Here is a 21,658-nt window from a genome sequence, read left to right as displayed (position 1 = left end):
AGGAGTTATTTTACCAAGGATCTCAAGATTTATGGAAGTGTTTGTGGTGCCATATAGAAAAGCAGTGGCATCATCTCATTTTAACGTATATGGTGGTAGCTGTCAGTTCTGAACACTGGATATGTTTCGTAGGAAGCAAGACATTCTTATTCTCTGCCAATGTTTGTGATCTTTTCTACCTCAGCATCTAAAGCTAGGGCAGCTCTAGCCGGTAACTTTGTAGCTGCTGTTAAACTCCGAAACCCATGATCTCACAGAACATTTGGCCAGGAACTTGCTGACAGAGCATCATTAGATATTTAGTTGTTTAACAGCTGGAGAGAGCATAATAATCCTCTAATCATCTATATGGCTTTATTAAGGCATGAGATAAACACTCATTAATTAATAGAATTATTGTTTATAAATGCTCCTTAATCCTCTGCCACTCAGAGACTATTAATAATTAGGTTTATTGCTATTATTATTGGTGATTGATCACAGGTACCGTATTGTAATTTTAAACCACAATAACATTACTAACCAAGTTATAATGATGGTAGACATTCAAAACCCTGTGTAATAGCTGCTCATCTTGATCAGTATCCAAATACCAGCCATGAAATGTCTCCTTGTATCAATAGATTTTTATTTTTCAGTAATCCATCAATTGTGAAGAAATGGCAAGGGGGCTGCTAAACATTGGATAAGTCAACTTCAGGCTAATTTGGACTAAAATGTGCAAGTCTTTGTCAATCTACCCATTTTGCATTTTAGTAAATAACCTCTACAATGTGGCTAATATAGAATTCTGCATCTGCAATAAAGACAGTTCTGGATTTACCTAGATGCCTTAATTTAAATTGGATAAACGCCAGGCCTTGCCACATAGGCAGATGAATTAGGGATGCCATTTAAAGACATGTTATTTGCTGAACTCTGATTTTTAGTGAATTAAAGGAACAGCCTAACCACCAAAACTTAGTGAAGTTGTTTTGGTGTATAGATCATGCCCTGCCCTGCAGTGTCACTGCCGACAACATTGTAGATAACACATAATACATCTTACTCACAATAAAAAAAAAAAAAGATTATACATCTATTTACTCTAAATCAGGGGTTCTCAACCCAGTCCTCAAGGACCCCCTACCAGTCCAGGATTTAGGGATTACCCTGTTGTGTCTAAAGTGTTTGTCCCCCCTCCCTCCCTAAAAACACATTAGACACAGCAGGGTAATCCCTAAATCCTGGACAGTTCAGGGGTCCTTGAGGACTGGGTTGAGAACCCCTGCTTTAAATCAATAAATATGATACCGCACTTAAATTAATATGGCAAATTGTTGTATTGAAATATACAAAATCAGACCCTGTTTTCAGAATACATTCAAAGGGAAAATACAATTAATCTGTGCACCCATAATGTCATCAGCACATCAAGCTCATGAAATACATAGATCACTCAATGACTATATCGGAGGAAGTAGATACTTCTAAGATCATAAAGAGTTACTGCAGTAAATCCACCCCATAGAAAAAAATATCAGTAAAAATATCTTGATGGTTAGTCCGTAACTATACATGGATGTCTATATTCCTCATTAATGGTGCAAAAAAGGAAAAAAAAACTGTATGCAGTCAAAAAAGAAAAAAAAAAAGGAAAAAATTTAAAAATTTCAAAATTTCAAAAAAGGAGAAAAGAAAGAAAAAGAGAAAAAAAACTGTTTCAGTCTCACCACCCTGTTGGACAAATCAGTCCTGATCAAAGTAATAGATGCACGTGGAATGGATGTTGCAGAATCAATGGAGTGTACTCCTTTAGAATATCCGGAGTCCGGCACCAGTCGCAGGTTTTTAGGGTGACCTTGATACCGGCACCGATTTCCCTGTTGAGTGCCATCATCATAAATATTTTTGTATCTATTTACTTTAGCCTATATTTTGCCATCTGGATTTACTAAAACGGGTAAAAGTCCACTTTTTTTTATTCAACCCCATACTCTCTCAATCTCTGGCCACCGTATTTCTCCATGGGAGAGTTAGCTAGAATAGATGATGTTACATATGTGCTTCCTTATTTCTGGTTTATAGCAGAACTCAATGACCAGCCACTTGCACATGTGTTATTCAGGTAAGAGCAGCAGTTTCATTCATTGAATAAAATGGATGTGAATTTCTCACATAAATGAATGAGTGCTTTTGAAAATTACTGAGCAAGGTTTCTCATTCACTCTTTCAAATTAAGGGCCATTGGGTGGAGCTATAATTACATTTTCTTTCTCTAAACAGCACAACTTTTAACTTTTGACCATGCATATTAAATCAACCCAATAGCACCCATACCACTTATTCTCATTGATGTGCCTGTCCCCTTAACCCTGCAATGTAAAATATTGCAGTTTCAGAGAAAAGCTAAGAATTTCTTTAGTGGCTGTCTACCAGACGGATATTAGAGATGCTTCCTGCAGTTTCCTGGAGCTGACGTCCTCGCGCTGCGCAATGGGAAGGCCTTATGTGTATGTAGGGTGTTTTCAACTCTTTAATTGTCACAGGGAGGGGAGGGACAAAGCAGGGTGGAGGGGGGCAAAAAAATAGTGTAGTGTTCCGAATACAGTTTTGTCTTCCTAACACTATACTGTTCCTTTAAGCCAGGTTATAGTCCTTGTAAAATTATGTCTGCAGAATATATGTCAGCTGTGTTTCCGTAAAATGATCTTATTGTTTTAAAGGAGTTTGGCTTTCTAAACTGTATATTTAGTTATTTATTCTTTATAGCTTTTCTGTTCCAGGGGCACAACATTTTCGCCAACTTGTCCTCTCAGCAATACAGTGACCTCATGCAGCTGTTGAAGCAGTCGATACTGGCGACAGACATCACGCTTCATTTCGAGTATGTATTCGTGTATTTTCATTTTTTTATTATAAAATAATGTTGTACTCATGACATTCAGAGGTAACACTTCCACTTACAGAGTAAATTATAATGCAGACTTTAACCCCTTAAGGATCAAACGTCTGGAATAAAAGGGAATCATGACATGTCACACATGTCATGTGTCCTTAAGGGGTTAAGAAACATAACAAGAATATTTACATATGCAATATTATAAAACAAAAAAAGATTTAAAATGTTCTATATTATGTTAAACCCATTCTCCTCTACAGATCTGGGGCTTCCTGGGACCCCTGTTTGTTATTTTTACACAAATTGTTAAAGGACCACTCTAGGCACCAAGACCACTTCAGCTTAATGAAGTGGTCTGGGTGCCAGGTCCTGCTAGGGTTAACTAATTGTTTTATAAACATAGCAGTTTCAGAGAAACTGCTATGTTTATCAATTAGTTAAGCCTTCCCCTATTTCCTCTAGTGGCTGTCTCACTGACAGCCGCTAGAGGCGCTTGCGTGATTCTCACTGTGAAAATCACAGTGAGAGCACGCAAGCGTCCATAGGAAAGCATTATGAATGCTTTCCTATGTGACCGACTGAATGCGCGCGCAGCTCTTGCCGCGCGTGCGCATTCAGCCGACGGGGAGGAGAAGAGGCGGATCGGAGGAGGAGAGCAGGAGGAGAGCTCTCCGCCCAGCGCTGGAAAAAGGTAAGTTTTTACCCCTTTCCCCTTTCCAGAGCCGGGCGGGAGGGGGTCCCTGAGGGTGGGGGCACCCTCAGGGCACTCTAGTGCCAGGAAAACGAATATGCTTTCCTGGCACTAGAGTGGTCCTTTAAGTTCTTTTTCGGTTTCAGCGTCTGGACAATGATAAAACAGTATGTTTACTGTTTCTTCAAAGACAGTCAGACCAAGAAAAATGAAACAATAAAACCCAATATCTTATACTGTTTGTGTTTTGTATTTGTGGTCACATTGTCCTTTAATCCTCCTGCTATTCGGGATATTGAATGGCTCTTAGAAATAATAAAATATCAGGTCATGGCAAAACAACCCACTGGCTTTTGCAGGTGATATTAAACCCCCATCAGGGGGTTTTAATCTTGAGGGATCTGCGTACTTATCAAACCAGGAATGAAAAATCAAACATTTCAAAGCAATCATGTATAATAATGCCCAGTGTGTACAGATGGTAAGAGAATGTGTCAATCAAACAGTATCTTCTCTCAATCTTTGAGCATAAACCTAAAGATACTTAAAGGGACACTATAGTCACCCAGACCACTTCAGCTCAACTAAGTGGTCTGGGTGCCAGGTCCCCCAGGTTTTAACCCTTCAGATGTAAACATAGCAGTTTCAGAGAAACTGCTATGTTTACATTGCAGGGTTAATCCGGCCTCTAGTGGCTGTCTTCCTGACAGTCGCTAGAGGCGCTTCTGCAACGCTGGATGCGAAAATCACAACCAGCATGCAGAACGTCCATAGGAAAGCATTGAGAAATGCTTTCCTATGGACTGTTTGAATGTGCGCATGGCTCTTGCCGCGCATGCGCATTCCGCTCCACTCGGGAGCCAGCGTCGGAGTGGAAGGAGAGGTCACCAGCAATGCTGGATTAAAGTAAGTAACTGAAGGGGTTTTAACCCCTTCAGCACCAAGGGAGGGGGGCACTGAGGGTGGGGGGACCTAAGGGTTGTATAGTGTCAGGAAAACGAGTTTGTACAGTATCTTTCTACAGTATCAGAGGTTGTAATTGCTCATGAGTTCCAGTAATAATATGGGTAGTAGACTTGTGTACAGCAAGAAAATTCAGGTTGGCCAATCCATTTTCCCCAAAAATGTTCTCTTTATTGCTCACTCCTCATTTGATCGCTTATAACATTTTACATTTAGTCACTGTCCCCTAGCCACTAATTATCTATTTTTACAATTAATCATCTCTTTTTTTGGCTTCAGAATCACAAATGAAAATGAACATGCCTGGCCATTGTACGTTTTAGTTGGTTCATGATTCTGGTACATTTTGACATGGAGTTTGGGAATTCAACCAATCACACGCTTAGCTCAAATTCTGGTGAATTGAACTAAAATGAATCTCCAGGTCTAATGGACAGTAATGTATCAGAATTTTGACAATGTATTTGCTAATTTGCTAGACTGCATAGTGAGGATGGTTATGTATTATGACACACATAGTGAATTTGGTAAATATTGGGATGCTAATTTTGTTAGCCTGCATAGTAATAAAAGGTTTAGATTCTTAATGCATTACTACGTTATTGTGGATAACGCAATTTAAATAGTCCATATTCTCCAGGCATTGGGCGCTTAATTATCTTTTTGTTCAGAGTACCAAAAAAAGCTCAGATCCGGGGTTGACTATAAATAATATTATTTCAGCTTTGTATACTATTTCTTGCCTATACTTCTACTTGCAAAGTTTTAAATCTGTGCAGATAGATCTTAAGAAGATGGAATCTTAAATTGCTATTTCCATTGTCAGAATAGCAATGATAAACAATGTATCTTTTTTTTTTGCACACTTTTCTCGACAATGCATGCCAATAGCCCACCAAGCACCAGGCTGATTTAAAGTCTAGGCACTAGTTAATTCGAGATGTGCACGCTTCCTTCAGTTTACCATTCATCCCCTTCGAGGCTGTTAATGTCCTCGTCATGCCATGAATCTGAATGAGACAAATTAATTTTGTTTTGTGCGTATGACTTTGAATCCTATTAACGGCATTTGTAATATGCGCTTGTGTCAAATTCCAGTTTGCCTTAACCACATAGCATACGCCGCTCTTATTGTATGCCAGCAATCTTTGTATTAACCAGAATAATGAAGAAAAAAAATACATCAAATTCCGACTGAAAATTGCTGCAATTTGCTATGTGCTGAGACAGTCTGTTTGTCGTTTGAATGGTTTTTGCATTACACACATGGGCTGTGCCAATGTCGCATCATCATTCAGTTGGCACATGATTATTCATTTTTGTGAAGTGTTTCCATATACATATGCATACACCTAAATAACCATAGCCAAATATATATTTGATCTACAAAAAGAAAAATACATGAGATTGTTATGAATACACTTTCATTCTGTCTTGAAAAATAAATTGCAGTCACACCTAGTCCTTTGTGAATTTTAGATTCTAAGGAAGACACTTATTTTATACGTTTATTTATCAAATAAAATAATTTTTGCGTATATACATATAAATAAATAATAGCAATAGCTATACACAAATAACTATACACAATAGCACACACAATAGAAAAGCAACTGTGAGCTTAACATTCAACGACATCATTGTTTTATGTATTCACTGGTTTTCACTTAGTTTAACCCCTTAAGGACCAAACTTCTGGAATAAAAGGGAATCATGACATGTCACACATGTCATGTGTCCTTAAGGGGTTAATCTTATTTGTAGGAGTTAAATCGATAAGCATTTAGCTTACCTTGTAATTCACTAGCATTCCAGTGAAATAAATCTGCATATTATGATTCAAAATGGTCTAACGTTAATTATAGTGAGGAAATAATGGCCCAGCACTCATACCAAATAACAGGTGCCTTTTATTTAGTCTGTGACAAGTGTGAGAATGACAATGTTTCAACACATTATGAAGGTTCATCAAAGTGTTCTGTTCCTAAAAGTCGTGTAAAAATACAAAAGGTGAGAAGTCAGATATAGAATGTCCCTGCGGATTCCTCTGGTTTCCATTGTGATCGCACACATTTCACTACTTTAAATCTCTTTTTTTAAAACAGAACTTTTTGATAAATCTCCCCCAATGTCGAAATGTTGTCATTCCTAGCTATGCCTGCGTTTAGACACTAAATAAAGGGCATTTTTTATAATTTATATATAAGAAATGCTGGACTACTGCGCCTTCGTTAAATTTTTTTTTTATATCGGTGTGATGAAAATAGCACCCACCACCCAGGTTAGTGCTCATAACTTTTAAATTAAACATGTGGGGGCCTATTAAAATGAAGCTATTGATCTATCAAGATGAGCACGTATTTAAGTTTACATTTTTTTATATAGGTCAAAAGTAGAGGCCATTGATGCTAGGGTTAAAAAAAGGTAGTTTACTTACCTTTTCTCCCTCGCAGCAATGGTCTTTCATAGGAAATCATTGGGAGGCTAGTTGCATGCATTGCAAAATATTGCGCCAATCAGATAGTCTTTGTGGGATCCTCTGTTTGAAATAGCAGAGTTTTTACTCTCCTACTTTACGGAAACTCCTCTAGTGGCTGTCACTAGAGGCAGGTTATCAGCTGCAGGATTAAAACAGGGGGGCATGGCACCCAGACCGCTTCATTGAGATAAAGTGGTCTGGGTGCCTATTGTGTTCCTCTAAAGCTAATTGAAGTGGTCTGGGTGCTGTGCCCCTATTGCTGTGCCCCTAATGCTTTCCTATTGTAAGGTCTAATGTTTGTGCACGCGACCACTGCCGTGCATGCACATTAGGTCTTCCTCACCGAATTACGTCGGTGGAAGAGGAGCATAGGCAGAGCCTGACCCAGCCCCGAGGGACATCGGCGCTGGATTCAGGTAAGTAGCTAAAGGGGTTTTAACTCCTTCAGCAACATGGGATGGGGGGTGGGAGCGAAGGGGGCACTCCAGGATCCTGCAGTGCCAGGAAAACGGGTTTGTTTTCCTGGCACTGGAGAATCCCTTTAAGTTTTTATCTGCAGGATATAGGTAAGGGGAGTTTTATCACTCCATATTTGTGTAAAGCTAATATAAATGTTTGAATTAATTACAATAATTGTTTATAGTGCAGGATAAGTATAAAATACATTTAACTTTAATCACACTTAGGAGTCTCCTGTAGGGTCTAGCAAGCTACCAAGAGTGCAAGAGATAAGAAATTCTAATTATAACAGTATTTGCATTAAAGGAAGAGTAAACATTAGATCTCACTTTACAGGAAGTGTTTAGGAAGGCTGTGTAAATCACATGCAGGGAGGTGTGGCTAGGGATATATAAACAAAGTGATTTAACTCCTAAATGACAGAGAATTGAGCATTGAGACAGCAGGGGCATGATCTATACACCAAAACTGCTTCATTAAGATACAGTTTTTTTGGTGACTATAGTGTCTCTTTAACAGCACCACTGGTCACAGAAAACGGATATCTGAGAACTAGAAGTTGGTCTTGTGGACTGAGTCTAAATATTAACAGGGTTATTTACTAAAGTTAGAATTGAAAGTGAAACAAAGAGAATTTCTGGAAAATGAAGTCCAGAGTAGCCAAACTGAAAGCATAGCTGACTAAGAGGAGTTTTCTAGTTCGGCTATTTTGACTCCAGATTGGAAATTCACTTTGAATTCACCTTGAGTAACAGTGAACATTTTGAAAACCAGCCACCAACAGGATTCTTCACAGGAGTGAGGATTCAAAGTGAATTCAAAGTAAATTTAAAATGTAAGACTAAAATAAAGAAAAGTTCTCTTTCAGTTATGTTTCCAGATTGGCTACTTTGGCCTAAAATTTCAAATTCACATTGAATTCTCTCTAGTGAATAGTATGTTTCAAATATATTTTCTCTATCCCATCAATATTAGCAAACCATGAATAGGTGGTACATCACATTACCATGACTGCTTTAGTGCTTTTGTATCAACAACCCATACGGCCAACTCACGCTTGCAGGACTTCTTGCGGGTGGCTCCCTTCCTATGGAATAGCCTGCCTACCGCCATCAGACTCTCCCCTAGTTTTCAATCGTTTAAGAAGTGCCTGAAAACCCACATCTTTAGTGCACATCAATGTTTATGGCCTCCCAGAGTAACCTCTACCTTACATACCTGTTTCTTGCTCTCTCCTATAGGGCAGCGTTTTACTCTCTCCTCCAGCTCTGCTTCACTCCAACATTATTTGATTGATATTTCCTGTTCTTATGTGTTTTATACCCCACCTCCCATAGTCTGTAAGCTCGTTTGAGCAGGGTCCTTTTCAACCTATCGTTCCTGTAAGTTATGTTGTGATTGTCCTATTTATAGCTAAATCCCCCCTCTCATAATATTGTAAAGCGCTAAGGAATCTGTTGGCGCTATATAAATGGCAATAATAATAATGATAATAATAATAATAATAATCATGTATGGCAATACAAAATAAGAGGATGGGAGAAACACGTATTTTTGTCTCAGTAAAGTTGCCCTTCTGTATGTATAATGCAAACTAGCCACAAATTGCACAGATTTGGCAAAAAATATAGCGACCGGATCCAAATACCAATCCCAAAAGATTTCAGGTCATTACACAAATGTTTAGCTTTGCTAAGACCCAACTACTGGTTTATAGGAGGTCCTTAGGATCCCGGTTCGAAGGTCCTCTTTGCCTTTACAATAAGCATTTGGTTAAATATTAATAATATACGTATTATAATAATAATAATAATAATAATTAATAATAATGTATTTTTGTTGCCTGTTTGCGGAAGAAATTTTGACCACTGGGAGCAAAGACTTTCAAAATTGTGTGATTTACTCACTAAACATTCAATCGTAGTGAATAAAAATTCAAATTGCAAAAGTAAGACAAAAACTAAAGATTTGCAAAAATTCTCAAAATTCTTGGCTCTTTGAGTCTGAGTTTTGAGATTCAGTTTTCAGTTGACTAAAACTGCTTAGTAAATAAATAAAACCTTAATTGTTTCAATTAGTTTTGCTTCTGATCTTAGGAAAATCTAGAACTACTGCACATCAGTGTTTGCAGTGTGTTTGTCCTCCCACCGCTAATGAATCATTCCATTCCTATGGGTGTATATTGCAAAGAATATTGCAGTCAATGGCAAAAAAATATATATATTTCTACTAACAGGGGGTTATTTACTAAAGCGAGAATTCCAACTGAATTCAAAATGATATTTCAAGTTTAAGGCCAGAGTAGCAGAACTGAAAATATTGCTGACGTAGGGAATTTTTCTAGTGTGACTATTCTGACCTTAAATTTCAAATTGACTTTGAATTCTGACTTTAGTTTAAAAAAACTCTGTAGGCTCTCTTTTAATTCTCACTTTACTATATATTACCCTGTGGGCCTCTGCATTTCTACTTTTGTTGTCTCACACAGGGTTATTCACTACAGTGAGAATTCAGTGCATATATAGTTCAAATATTAAATTTAAGATCAAAATAGACATTTCTGCTACAATGGCCTTGTCAAACTCATGCATGCGGCCCACAGTGAATATATTTGTGGCGAGCCGCGAGTTTGAGACATGCTCACTAAGGCAGAGTAGGCAACTGCTCTCCCCACATTGCAGGTGCCTACTCTGCTCAAATTTACCCGGACGGTGAGGAGAGGTCACTGGCGGCAGCGAGGGAGCTCATTCTTCCTGATCCTCACTGCTCCCTCACGCGCGCAATGATGCGGGTGCCGTAATGTGTCGTCATTCCGGCATCCGGAATCACTAAACTGCGCGTGAGGGAGCAGTGAGGAGCAGGAAGAATGAGCTCCCAAGAGAAGGACCCACACCAGCTCCCAAAGGTAGGGAGCAATAAATAAAATGATGTGTGTGCGTGTGTGAGTGTGTGCCTGTGTGAATGTATGTCTGTGTGTGTGTGTGTGTGTCTGTCTGTCTGTCTGTCAGTGAGTGTGTCTGTCAGTGAGTGTGTGTCTTTCAGTGAGTGTGTCTGTGTGTCTTTCAGTGTGTGTGTGTGTGAGTGTGTCTGTCAGTGTGTGTGTGTGTGTCTGTCAGTGAGTGAGTGTGAGTGTGTTTGTGTGTGTGCGTGTCTGTCAGTGTGTGTGTGTGTCTGTCAGAGAATCAGTGGGTGTGTCTGTCAGTGAGTGACTGTGTGTGTGTGTCAGTCAGTGAGTGAATGTGTCTGTCTGTCAGTGTGTGTCTGTCTGTCAGTGAGTGTGTGTGTGTGTGTGTGTGTGTCTGTCAGTTAGTGACAGAGTGTGTCTGTTAGTTAGTGAGTGTGTGTGTCTGTCAGTGAGTGAGTGTGAGTGTGTCTCTGTATGTGTGTGTGTGTGTGTGTGTGTGCGTGTCTGTCAGTGTGTGTGTGTCTGTCAGAGAATCAGTGGGTGTGTCTGTCAGTGAGTGAGTGTGTCTGTCTGTCTGTCTGTGTGTGTCTGTCTGTCTGTCAGTGAGTGTGTGTGTGTGTGTCTGTCAGTTAGTGACAGAGTGTGTCTGTTAGTTAGTGAGTGTGTGTGTCTGTCAGTGAGTGTGCATGTCTGTCAGTAAGTGTGTGTTGATCAGTGTTGCAATGGCCACGGCTGGACAGTGGAGTACCTGGAGGTGCACGGAGGCACGGAACACAACGTCACATTCAGACGTGATGTCTATGTGCTCCACCTTCACAAGATTTTAAGGAGTAGCAAGAGGATCCGCTTTGACACAGGGTGCAGACGGCGACATTGGGGGTATGCCAAGTAGCGGCAACGTGTGGAGTCTGCTTGTTGGCGAATATTTTTTATTTCTTTTTAAACAAGGGCTGGGGTTTAGTAGATCCCTCTACTATACCCCGGCCATTGTTTAAGATTGGGATTTAGTAGAGGGGGGACGACTAGGATTTAGTATAGGGAGGGGGGGCTGGTGTTTAGTAGAGGGGGGCATGGGGTTTAGTAGAGGGGGATGCTGTTTTTTGTTTTTTATACTGTACTTTTCAAAACAAACCTACGTTTCTATGAAAATTCAGTTTAGTTTTTTTTTTGTGGCTCACATAAACCTTGTTTATTTGGCCCTTGAGTTTGACACGCTTGCTTTAGGAAATAACCACATTAGAATATGAGCATGCGGGGTATTAAAATTGTTAATTTAAGGTTACAATAATATTATAATGTAAAACATATTTAAGGAAGCTGTATAATAAAAAGGAAATAAAACATGTCACTTGTACATGTTTTCAACTCCTATACATTGTTATATGCAAAAACTCCAAAATGGCAAGCCTTGTGGGATGTTCCCGGGATGCAATGATTAGTACCTATCAAAAGTAGTGCAGGGAAGGACAACTGGTGAAACAGCATCAGTGTTATGGGTACCCAAGGACTGATGCACGTGGGGAGTGAAGACCTGCCCATCTGGTCACACAGAAGAGCTACTTTAGCGTAAATTGTTCAACAACTTCATGCTCAAGGCCGGCGCATCCTTTAGGCGACTTAGGCAGTTGCCTAGGGCGCACAAGGCCGGGGGCGCCACATTTGACTGACCGGCAGGAGGGTAGCACATAGCTCTCCCTCCTACCTGTCACTAAGTGTAGTGCGGCCGGTCGGCACGGACCGCGGTACAGGAGCATCTGTTTCCTGTACCCGGCTGGACTGACAGGAAGTGCTCACTGAGAGAGCACTTCTTTTCAATCTGGCTGGGTACAGAAACCAGAAGCTCCTGTACCGCGGTCCGCGCTGCCCGGTCACGCTACAAAGATAGGTAGGAGGCACAACAGGGAGGGAGGATAACACTAAGGGGGAAGGGAGGATAACACTAAGGCGGGGAAGAGGACCTCTAAGAGGGTTGGGGGGAGGACCACTAAGGAGTTGTGCTGAAACAACAAATTTGATTCATTGAGGCCCACCTCACAACTTGCTTTTAAGGGTCTGCTGCTAATGTCTTTGTGCCAAATACCAGAGGATATGTTCAGAGGTCTTGTGGAGTCCATGCCTCATTGTATCAGAGCTGTTTTGTCAGCATGAGCAGGACCAACATAATATGAGCCAGGTGGTTTTAACCCCTTAAGGACACATGACATGTCTGACACGTCATGATTCCCTTTTATTCCAGAAGTTTGGTCCTTAAGGGGTTAATTTTAATTTATGACTGATCAGTGTATCTTCTATCAATGTAAACAGGGAGATTCTTCAACACAGTGTGGGAATACTTACACAAAGGACTTCATTTTATTGTTTTTTATGGATGTGAGCCTCTCTCACCCTTGCTGCATGGTTATTACTTATAGTTATACATATAAAACATGGGTGTACAAAAGAACCAAAATTACTTTCAAATATTTGTGAGAATTCCACCACTACTAAGGAGCAATCCCGTTATCTTGACTACTCTTTGTTACTCAGCAAATCTTCATGATAGTAGAGAGCAGATTTGTGAAGAGACACAATTGCTTCTAAGTGGAGGTGGAAAAGTCATGTTACGAAGTCACCTGACTGTTCCACCAGGATCACATGATTTTTAGCAATAGCTGAAAGCATGACTCATTCCATAGATTGTCTAGATAATCAGAACTTTAATATTTATATTTGCCTTTTCTGTTCCTATTAGTTTATTTCAGCCATACCATGGCCATACCTCTGAACAGAACAGCAATTGTGAATTTCCCCCTCGAGGCAAACTTCAGATAGATTATTGTTCATGTTTTACTTTTCCTTTAGCGAGACAGTCGTACACATCAGGCAGGATGCCCGTTAGACAGATGGGCATGAACAGAGGCAGCCAGCAGCCCATTTATGTGTGAATGTTAAGGGCAAGATTCCCAGCTACATAATTCCTAATAGGTCCCTATTGTGTTTACAACCCTATGGTTCAGGAAAAATGCCATCACTGAAATCCATTCTCAGTCTTGTTAACTGTTAAAGGAGGGATATAAATTTCATTGCTTCAGGAAAGATAGCAGCTAGTTTGGTATTACTGTGCATCGTTATTTTGGAGTGCCAACATATAAGGTTTGCAAGATGTCCTGCTAGTAATATGGGGTTTTAGAAGAGTTAGAAATTATATTAATACTTTTAATTCCTGTGTGCTTGTTAAAATTTTACAATGAAGTAGAAATATCATTGTTCTCATATACGGTAGATATATGGACTGTAGATGGATGACTTAGTTATAAAGCAGCAAACCTTTCTACAGCACTGTACAATGGGTTCACAAGACATGTAAGTAAATTCAACACAACAAGTTTGACTTACAGAAACAAGAGGTACTTAGGGCATTTGTTCCCTGTGGTATTGCTACAAATGCAGCTTTCTAAAAATGTCACCAGGACATAAGACATATTTTATGTATGTGGGTACAATGCTCACAGTTACACCAAATATCTGTATGATACAGAGCACTGCAGGCTGCTATATCAGCCTGCATCAAGTCCCTATAATGAGCTCAGAGCACTCCCTTGCTTTGTTCCCTTCTCCAGCTACTAAAGATTAGACATGAAGATTAACCTACAAAAATCTCAAATAATGTGTAACTGGTAATTGCATATGTAGTGATGCTATTCGGTAATTATTTATTGTTCTTTAAATATTTTTTTAATGCAGATTAATGCGATCACACTTACCATTGGTGTGTATGTTAATTATATTGAGAAGTTACTCACTGTTTTGGAAAATTAATGAAATGCTGGGTTTTATGTCAGAAGAAAGGGTGTTTTTTTTTTTTTTTTTACTTTTTCATCTTTTGTTTATTTTGATTAACCTTCTGACGGGCCATTTTGAGAGTCAGGAAGGTAAATTAAATATCATTGTACCAAGAAGTGGTCTGGTTGACAACTTCTATTGCTGGTCCTATGTGGTGCTAAATGAATCTCCAGGTGTGTGCGGCAGGGGCACATGCCCTGCTTAACACCACCCTAAACCATGAGTTTATTCAGAGAAATCCTGCCTTTTAGAATAGGAGTGCAACTTTCTACATAGGACCACATGTTTCCTGCACACATAGGTAGGGGAAACTTACGGGAGATAGATACAGTAAAAAAATGGGTATTTGAACTAATAAATAAGAATACTGAAAATTGCAAATTGTACGCCATGATCAAAAAAGCAATAGCAAATAGTAAAAGAGCTTTCTTGAATTCTGGGTTGTTTTCTACAAAAAATTATCTTTTTGATTTTGCACAATTTCTCATTTAGTGGAATACCAGTTTGTGCATTGTCACAACTGTAGAATTGATATGGTTAAATGTATGGCAAGCCATGGCTATCACATTATAACTGTGTTCTCAAAAGGAACTGGAAATTTCTCCAGAATATATAATGCATTAATTGTCTCAAAATCCATTCAAGATTATATTTGTCAGTCCCTAACAATCACTGAAGTAATCTTGCAAAATTAAGCATGGTGGGCAACAGTACAGATAAGTAAAGAGTATAGTATTTGGTTTGCAAAAAAGAGCACAATTTTCGGTTCTGATTATCTAAATCTGGACTGCAGCAAATGTTTACGTAGGAAGACATACATAAAATATCCTCATTGTTGGCTAGAAGATAGAAGTAATTACTAGCCATGTTTGTGACAGCCCAAGCATTATGGGTAAAATAGTACACAAACACTTGGGTTGCATCAGACCATAAAATCTGTTTATTACACAAAGTAGATACATTTAAAACGAAGCAATATTGGAAATGGAGGGTGAATGACAGTTGGTCCCCCTGGCACGCAGTAGGTTAATTCCTCACTCTGTGTACTTGTTTACATGGCTAGACATAAGGCATAGGAGACGTACTTTGTGCCACCATATTAGTCATTTTTGTATGCAATAAGACTGTTCTGAGACTGCTTGCAATTTGGTACAAATGAGCCATGCTCATTCCAAATGTCAGAGGCTGCCAGATGGACTTGACAAATGTGATTTTTGCCCAGGTTCACTGACTGCAATGTAAACCATCTCGGAACTGTGAATGGGTTTTTAAGATCCCTTAAAGACACAGTCCTATAACAGCATCCGTGAGGGTCGTTTGTTCATTAATCCACATGCCTAGAACATATTTCAGGGATCTCCTCCTATTTAAAATCACATATTTAAGAATAACACCAAGCTTCAACATATGGAACCGGTAAATTAAAGATGCTGTGCCAAAACTGTAAAGCATTAATTGCCTTTGAAGAATTATAGATTTACTAAAACACGTTGGATTTAAAATAAGAAGTGCTTAATATAAATACCAAGTTTTTATTTTACTCCGGTATTAATACCATACGGCATTGCATCCTAATATTTTTGTTGCACTAGAATGGAGAGGAGGGAGTTCATAATGGATGAATAAAAATGGAAAATGTAATGAATATTACAGGTATACAGGATTGGGTAGTGAATACTAAAGGGAAGCGGCAACTGGAGGTGGGGGGGAGGGTGGGGGGGAGGGGAGAAAGATGGAACTAGAAGTTGAAAAAAAGATTACAAGAGAGATGGAATGAGAAAGGGGTAGAGAGACTACACATTGGAGATAGAATGAAGAGGATAATAAATAGGGAAGATGAGTGATAAAGGAATGGAAGAATAAAATGAAAGTAAGAGGAGGGGAAAGGGGAAATAAAAAGGAGATGCAATTATGATGGTAAGGTAAAAATAAGAAGTGGGAATGTTGAGAGCATTAGGAGGTGAGAATGTTGTGTATGCGTGTGTGGTACAATATGGATAGTGAATGTGTGGTAAGATATGGGTAGTGAATGTGTGGTCCGATATGGGTAGTGGATGTGTGGTACGATATGGGTAGTGAATGTGTGGTACAATATGGGTAGTGGATGTGTGGTACGATATGGATAGTGAATGTGTGATACGATATGGGTAGTGAATGTGTGATACGATATGGGTAGTGAATGTGTGATATGATATGGGTAGTGAATGTGTGGTACAATATGGGTAGTGGATGTGTGGTACGATATGGATAGTGAATGTGTGATACGATATGGGTAGTGAATGTGTGATACGATATGGATAGTGAATGTGTGGTACGGTATGGATAGTGAATGTGTGGTACAATATGGATAGTGAATGTGTGGTACGGTATGGATAGTGAATGTGTGGTACGATATGGATAGTGAATGTGTGGTACAATATGGATAGTGAATGTGTGGTACGGTATGGATAGTGAATGTGTGGTACGGTATGGATAGTGAATGTGTGATACGATATGGGTAGTGAATGTGTGGTACAATATGGATAGTGAATGTGTGGTACGGTATGGATAGTGAATGTGTGGTACGGTATGGATAGTGAATGTGCAGTGAAGTTATGAATGATGAATATTGTGTGGAGTTCTTTGGATATCTTGTCATTTGTTTTGATTTTCTTCAAGCAGGGTAAAACTATATATAGAATAGAAATATATGTTTTCATACGATACCTGACCCACCAGTATGTTGGCCAAGCAAAATGTGGTTTTCTGCACAAATAATCTTAGAGAACACTGATTTACAGCAAGTTGTGTGGCTTAATAAAATGTTTGTATACCAAAAGCATACCCCAGCGTAATTTTCTCTGCAACCAGCATCATACTGCAAACAGGATGGTATTGCTAAAATACTCACTGTCACAATACAGCAACACTGAAGATACATTTTTTTTCTTGTGTGTTGTTTTCTGCTTGGCTGCAACTTAACGTTTAACTTTTGGTGTGCATTGATTAATGACATATCTCAAAGCATTTCCGAACGCTTTTAAATTAAGTGGCTGTAAGGATGTAACCCCCTCCAAATTATACTTCCTATACCAAAAACAATACCTTTTCAGATCTAACTGAAATCAGACAGACTGCATTCCCGTCTCTTTCCAGGTGCATCCTGGATTCTCCCATATTTTCTTCATACATGTACCCCTCCACCCCCACCCTGATTCAATTCATAGGCTGCCTGCTAATAGCTTACTAACTGCTCAACTGCTCACACTTAACCCCTTAAGGACACATGACATGTGTGACATGTCATGATTTACTTTTATTCCAGAAGTTTGGTCCTTAAGGGGTTAAAATAGCTTCTTGTAAGATACTACTTACTTAAAAATGTTCCCCTGCTACTTGTTGTCTTAATGGATAATATCCCTTTAGAGCATAAGCTTATTGGCACTATATAAAAGTGGTATGAATTTTCCCCGCTTTGGCAGGAACCGACACCCAGTTACCAACGTACTTACCTACTAAGGGTACGGTAAACTAACCCATAACACGGGAAATAATTCTGAGTCCCGGGGCACACAATATAACACACGATAGACCAGGGATCGGAAAACTTGCTTTATCTGCTACCTGTGTTTAATCTAAAAATTTAGATATCTTTGGGACCTGCGTGACCCTTTCTTTATGTTTTTTCTTACCAGTTTACTGAGACTTGCGAGTCTCTGAATCGCAACCCATACATCCATACATTGCTGATATACTAGAATTTTGAAGGGCCTGTGAGTCTCAGTAATGTACTTTCCTTACATTGGAAATCAAATAAAAAGATATCTACAAAAGAAAAAAAAAAGTGTTACGAAATTCAGATTAAAGCACTTTGGCACCTTTATACCAGTATGTCATATTATAAATACCTGTAAAAATGTTGAAGATTATTTTCAAAATGTTGTAAATCACTATTTATAAGAGCCATAACCACTTCAGCCTTTTGTAATGGTTATGATGCCAGGAATATCCTGGCCTGGTTCCCCGGTAAAGGGGTTAACTACTTAGCCACACTTACCATGCCCTCTTACCTGGGCCCCCAGAGTAGCCAAACTGAAAGCATGACTTTTCCTGGAAATTTTCTAGTTCGGCTATTGTGAACTTAAGTTTGAATTTTCATTATAGCGAAGAATCCACTAAAAACTAGCACACATAAAAAAAAAAAAAAACAACACACAAACATACCACAACACTAACCAACATATATATATAGCCAAATCTGGAATGTAATCACTTACGGTACATTTTTTAAATATATGCAATACAGGCTGACATTAAAACTGCAATTAAAAACAATGAATTTAGAGATGGACCAATACTTTGTGGATCTTGCAAATCATGCTCTAAAGTTAATACAAAGCATGTTCTAGGAAAACAAAAAATAACAATTAATGATATATTGAGCTTGTTTGAAGTCAACTTAGCCTGTGAGTGATTTGAAAATAATTTCCCCCATGCTGTTAAACTGTCCCATGTATACAAAACCATTTACTTTAGTAAAAACTGTAATGTGATTTCAAGAACTTGTATCAAAGAGTTGACTTGGTATTATGTTGCTGATGAACATCATGCTTTTAGCAATGTCTGGTTCATCCCAGTTGAAGATGCAGGCCATCTTTACGGTTTCTGGATCTGATTATCACTGGGCAAAGAAGTTAGCATTTTCACCTTAATGTTTAAATTTGTATTTTTCAGCAAAGTGTAGTTGATAATTGCAAAATGTGAATAATATTCAATATATAAACAAAAAAATCTGGTGAAGGATCCCAATAAATGCGCCATGCATGCTTACGGGAAAGAATTTCAAAAATTTCTGAACATATGAATAAGTTCATGATGATAAACAAAGTTTGTCCACTGCATTTCTTTTTACATTTTTTTTTAGAATAAATGTGCTTAAAGGGACACTCCAGGCACCCAGACCACTTCTGCCCATTGGAGTGGTTTGGGTGCCAACTCCCACTACTCTTAACCCTGCAAGTGTAATTATTGCAGTTTTTTATAAACTGCAATAATTACCTTGCAGGGCTAACTCCACTTCTACTAGACAGCCACTAGAGGGGACTTCCTCCTTCATAGCACAGATTATCTGTGCTAGAGCGTCGCTGGACGTCCTCACGCTGTGTGAGGACCTCCAGCGTCGCTCAAATCCCCATAGGAAAGCATTGAAATTCATTTTCAATGCTTTCCTATGGGGAGACCTAATGCGCATGCGCGGCATTGCCGCGCATGCGCATTAGGTCTCCTCGGCCGGTGGGCGGGATCAGTCTCTCCAACCGGCCGACGGAGTAAGAAGGAGGAGCGTCACGGAGGAGGAGACAGCGACGAGGGACATCGTCGCTGCCTCAGGTAAGTGACTGAAAGGGTTTTCACCCCTTCAGCAACTGGGGATTGGGGGGTGGGAGGGAGAGGGAACCTTCAGTGCCAGGAAAACTGATTGTTTTCCTGGCACTGGAGATTCCCTTTAAATGTAGGTAGTTGTTTAATTCAAGCAGAAAGCAGGATTTATTAAAGGGTTAATGCAAGCACCACGACCAGTTCAGTGATTTTAAGTGGTCATGGTGCATATGTGCAGATTTTTTAAAGCGAAATGGAGTTTAACCCCACAGATGCCATAGGTGTAACTCCTTTTTCGGCAGTGACTTTGGGGTTGTATAAATCAGCCCGGAACAAGATTTTAGAATGCCAGTCATTGACTGATACTAGTCATCAGACGCACTAAGCCAATGAGTTCTCAGCTTTGCAGAAGCCAGTAGCACATCACCAGATCACCAGGGAGTGTAGACGCCCGTTGGGGAACCAACTAAGTGGGCAAGCCGTCTAGGAACCACGGAACCAGGCCAGGGTACTTATGGTACCATAACAACTGCAGCTAGCTTGTAGTTACAATTTAATGAAAACATTTATGTACTGAGAGCTGCTCTAGTTCTGAAAAATGAATATTTTGAAAACATAACATTATATATTATAAACAGTGAGACAATTGTATAGGAAATGGCCACGGTCATTTTTTAATTAGTATTGTAAGAGAAATGTCTACAAAGTTTCCACTGTCTTATTTAACTGCTTGATTAAATGGCAGTGTCCACTGAAAAACCTTAATTATTGTGATAGATTGAATAATGTCTCCTGAAATGTCAACAAACAATTGTTTGTTTGTTTGTTAGTAACACCAATTTACTTTCTTTCCTTGTACAAAATTTGCACCATTGGGTCTTTAAGAAAAGAGCAAAATGTTATATCAAAGCTGAAGTCTGATCCATCTTGATAAATTGTCATGATAACATTGTCAAAAGCAAGTGGCAAGCAAATCTCTTAACATCACTTCCTATAACAAAATCTATTTTTATATCTCTGATCCCATTAACCTGCCCGTGTTTTGTATTTTCCAGGAGAAGAAATGAGTTTTTTGAACTGGTCAGTAAAGGAGAATACAATTGGAATGTTAAGGACCACAGAATTATATTCCGGTAAAAAACATAGTTTTATATTTTATATGTCAGTTTTGGATGTATTTTGGCTTGAAAATATTAGCATTTCATAAAAGCAAATGAATTGTGTAACATTTTAAAACATTCATTGCTCTAAAATGTTGTTATTGCCGATTATTTAATAGTTTTGCTTAGTTATGTCATCCTCTACAATTTGTATCTACCAATATTTTAGAAATACATTCTCACATGTAAAAATATCATTAGATAGATATTAGATAGATTAGATCTTTAGTGTAAGGATTCTCAGATTCAGTCCTATGGCTTTTTTAGCAATACAGTTATCAAGTAATATGCAGTGTGCAAATTCTCAAGAAAGTTCTTCCAATGAAACCTTATATCGATATATTGTCCAATGAAAACGTATACCAATAGATTGTCCAAAAATACGAACTTGCTTGAATGTCTTCTGAAGGCACACCAAACCAGTAGCAGATAAATAAAAACCCTTGTATCTTCAACTTTCTTTGCTGGCAAAGTCAATAAAGGGATGACATTTTCTATTGGGGGTTGTATTGTTGGATGCAGTCTCCTTAGAAGTGATGGATGGATCCTCAATGGCATCTTTGGGGAGTCATATGCATGTAAAAGATACAAACAAGTCAATATGTGCAATATGTAAAAGGCACATTTATATATTGTACCAGTAACTGTGTTTATGTTGTCCTGGTGCATATGAAGTAAAAATGAAACCACTCGAGAGAGCGATAGTAAGGGGTGAAAGAAGATTGGAGAGGGGAAATTGAGGTAGAGGAGATAATGTGCAAGTTCTTAGAAGATGAGAAAGGCATAGGTGCAGGATAGGGCAAACTGTACAGAGAATAGGGACAACAGGAAATCCAAAATAACCTATGGACAAGGATACTCTACAGCAGGGGTTCCCAACCAAGTCCTCAAGTACCCCATACCAGTCCAGGATGTAGGGATTCCCCTGTTTTGTCTAAAGTGT

General features: G+C 39.0%; 1 protein-coding gene across 1 annotated transcript in view; it reads left to right on the top strand.

The window, feature by feature from the left end:
* Positions 1–21,658, top strand: part of PDE11A (phosphodiesterase 11A) — a 443,044-nt gene that overhangs the window by 385,176 nt on the left and 36,210 nt on the right. The window contains exons 15-16 of the mRNA XM_063429778.1: positions 2,766–2,866; positions 20,611–20,688. Coding sequence (XP_063285848.1) covers positions 2,766–2,866; positions 20,611–20,688 — 179 coding nt within the window. The remainder of the gene's footprint in view (positions 1–2,765; positions 2,867–20,610; positions 20,689–21,658) is intronic.

The sequence above is a fragment of the Pelobates fuscus genome, chromosome 8 (genome assembly GCF_036172605.1).
Source record: "Pelobates fuscus isolate aPelFus1 chromosome 8, aPelFus1.pri, whole genome shotgun sequence".
In the NCBI taxonomy this organism is placed as follows: domain Eukaryota; kingdom Metazoa; phylum Chordata; class Amphibia; order Anura; family Pelobatidae; genus Pelobates; species Pelobates fuscus.
The sequence above is the reverse complement of the archived record's forward strand: the minus strand, read 5'-3'. Positions and strand labels throughout refer to the sequence as shown.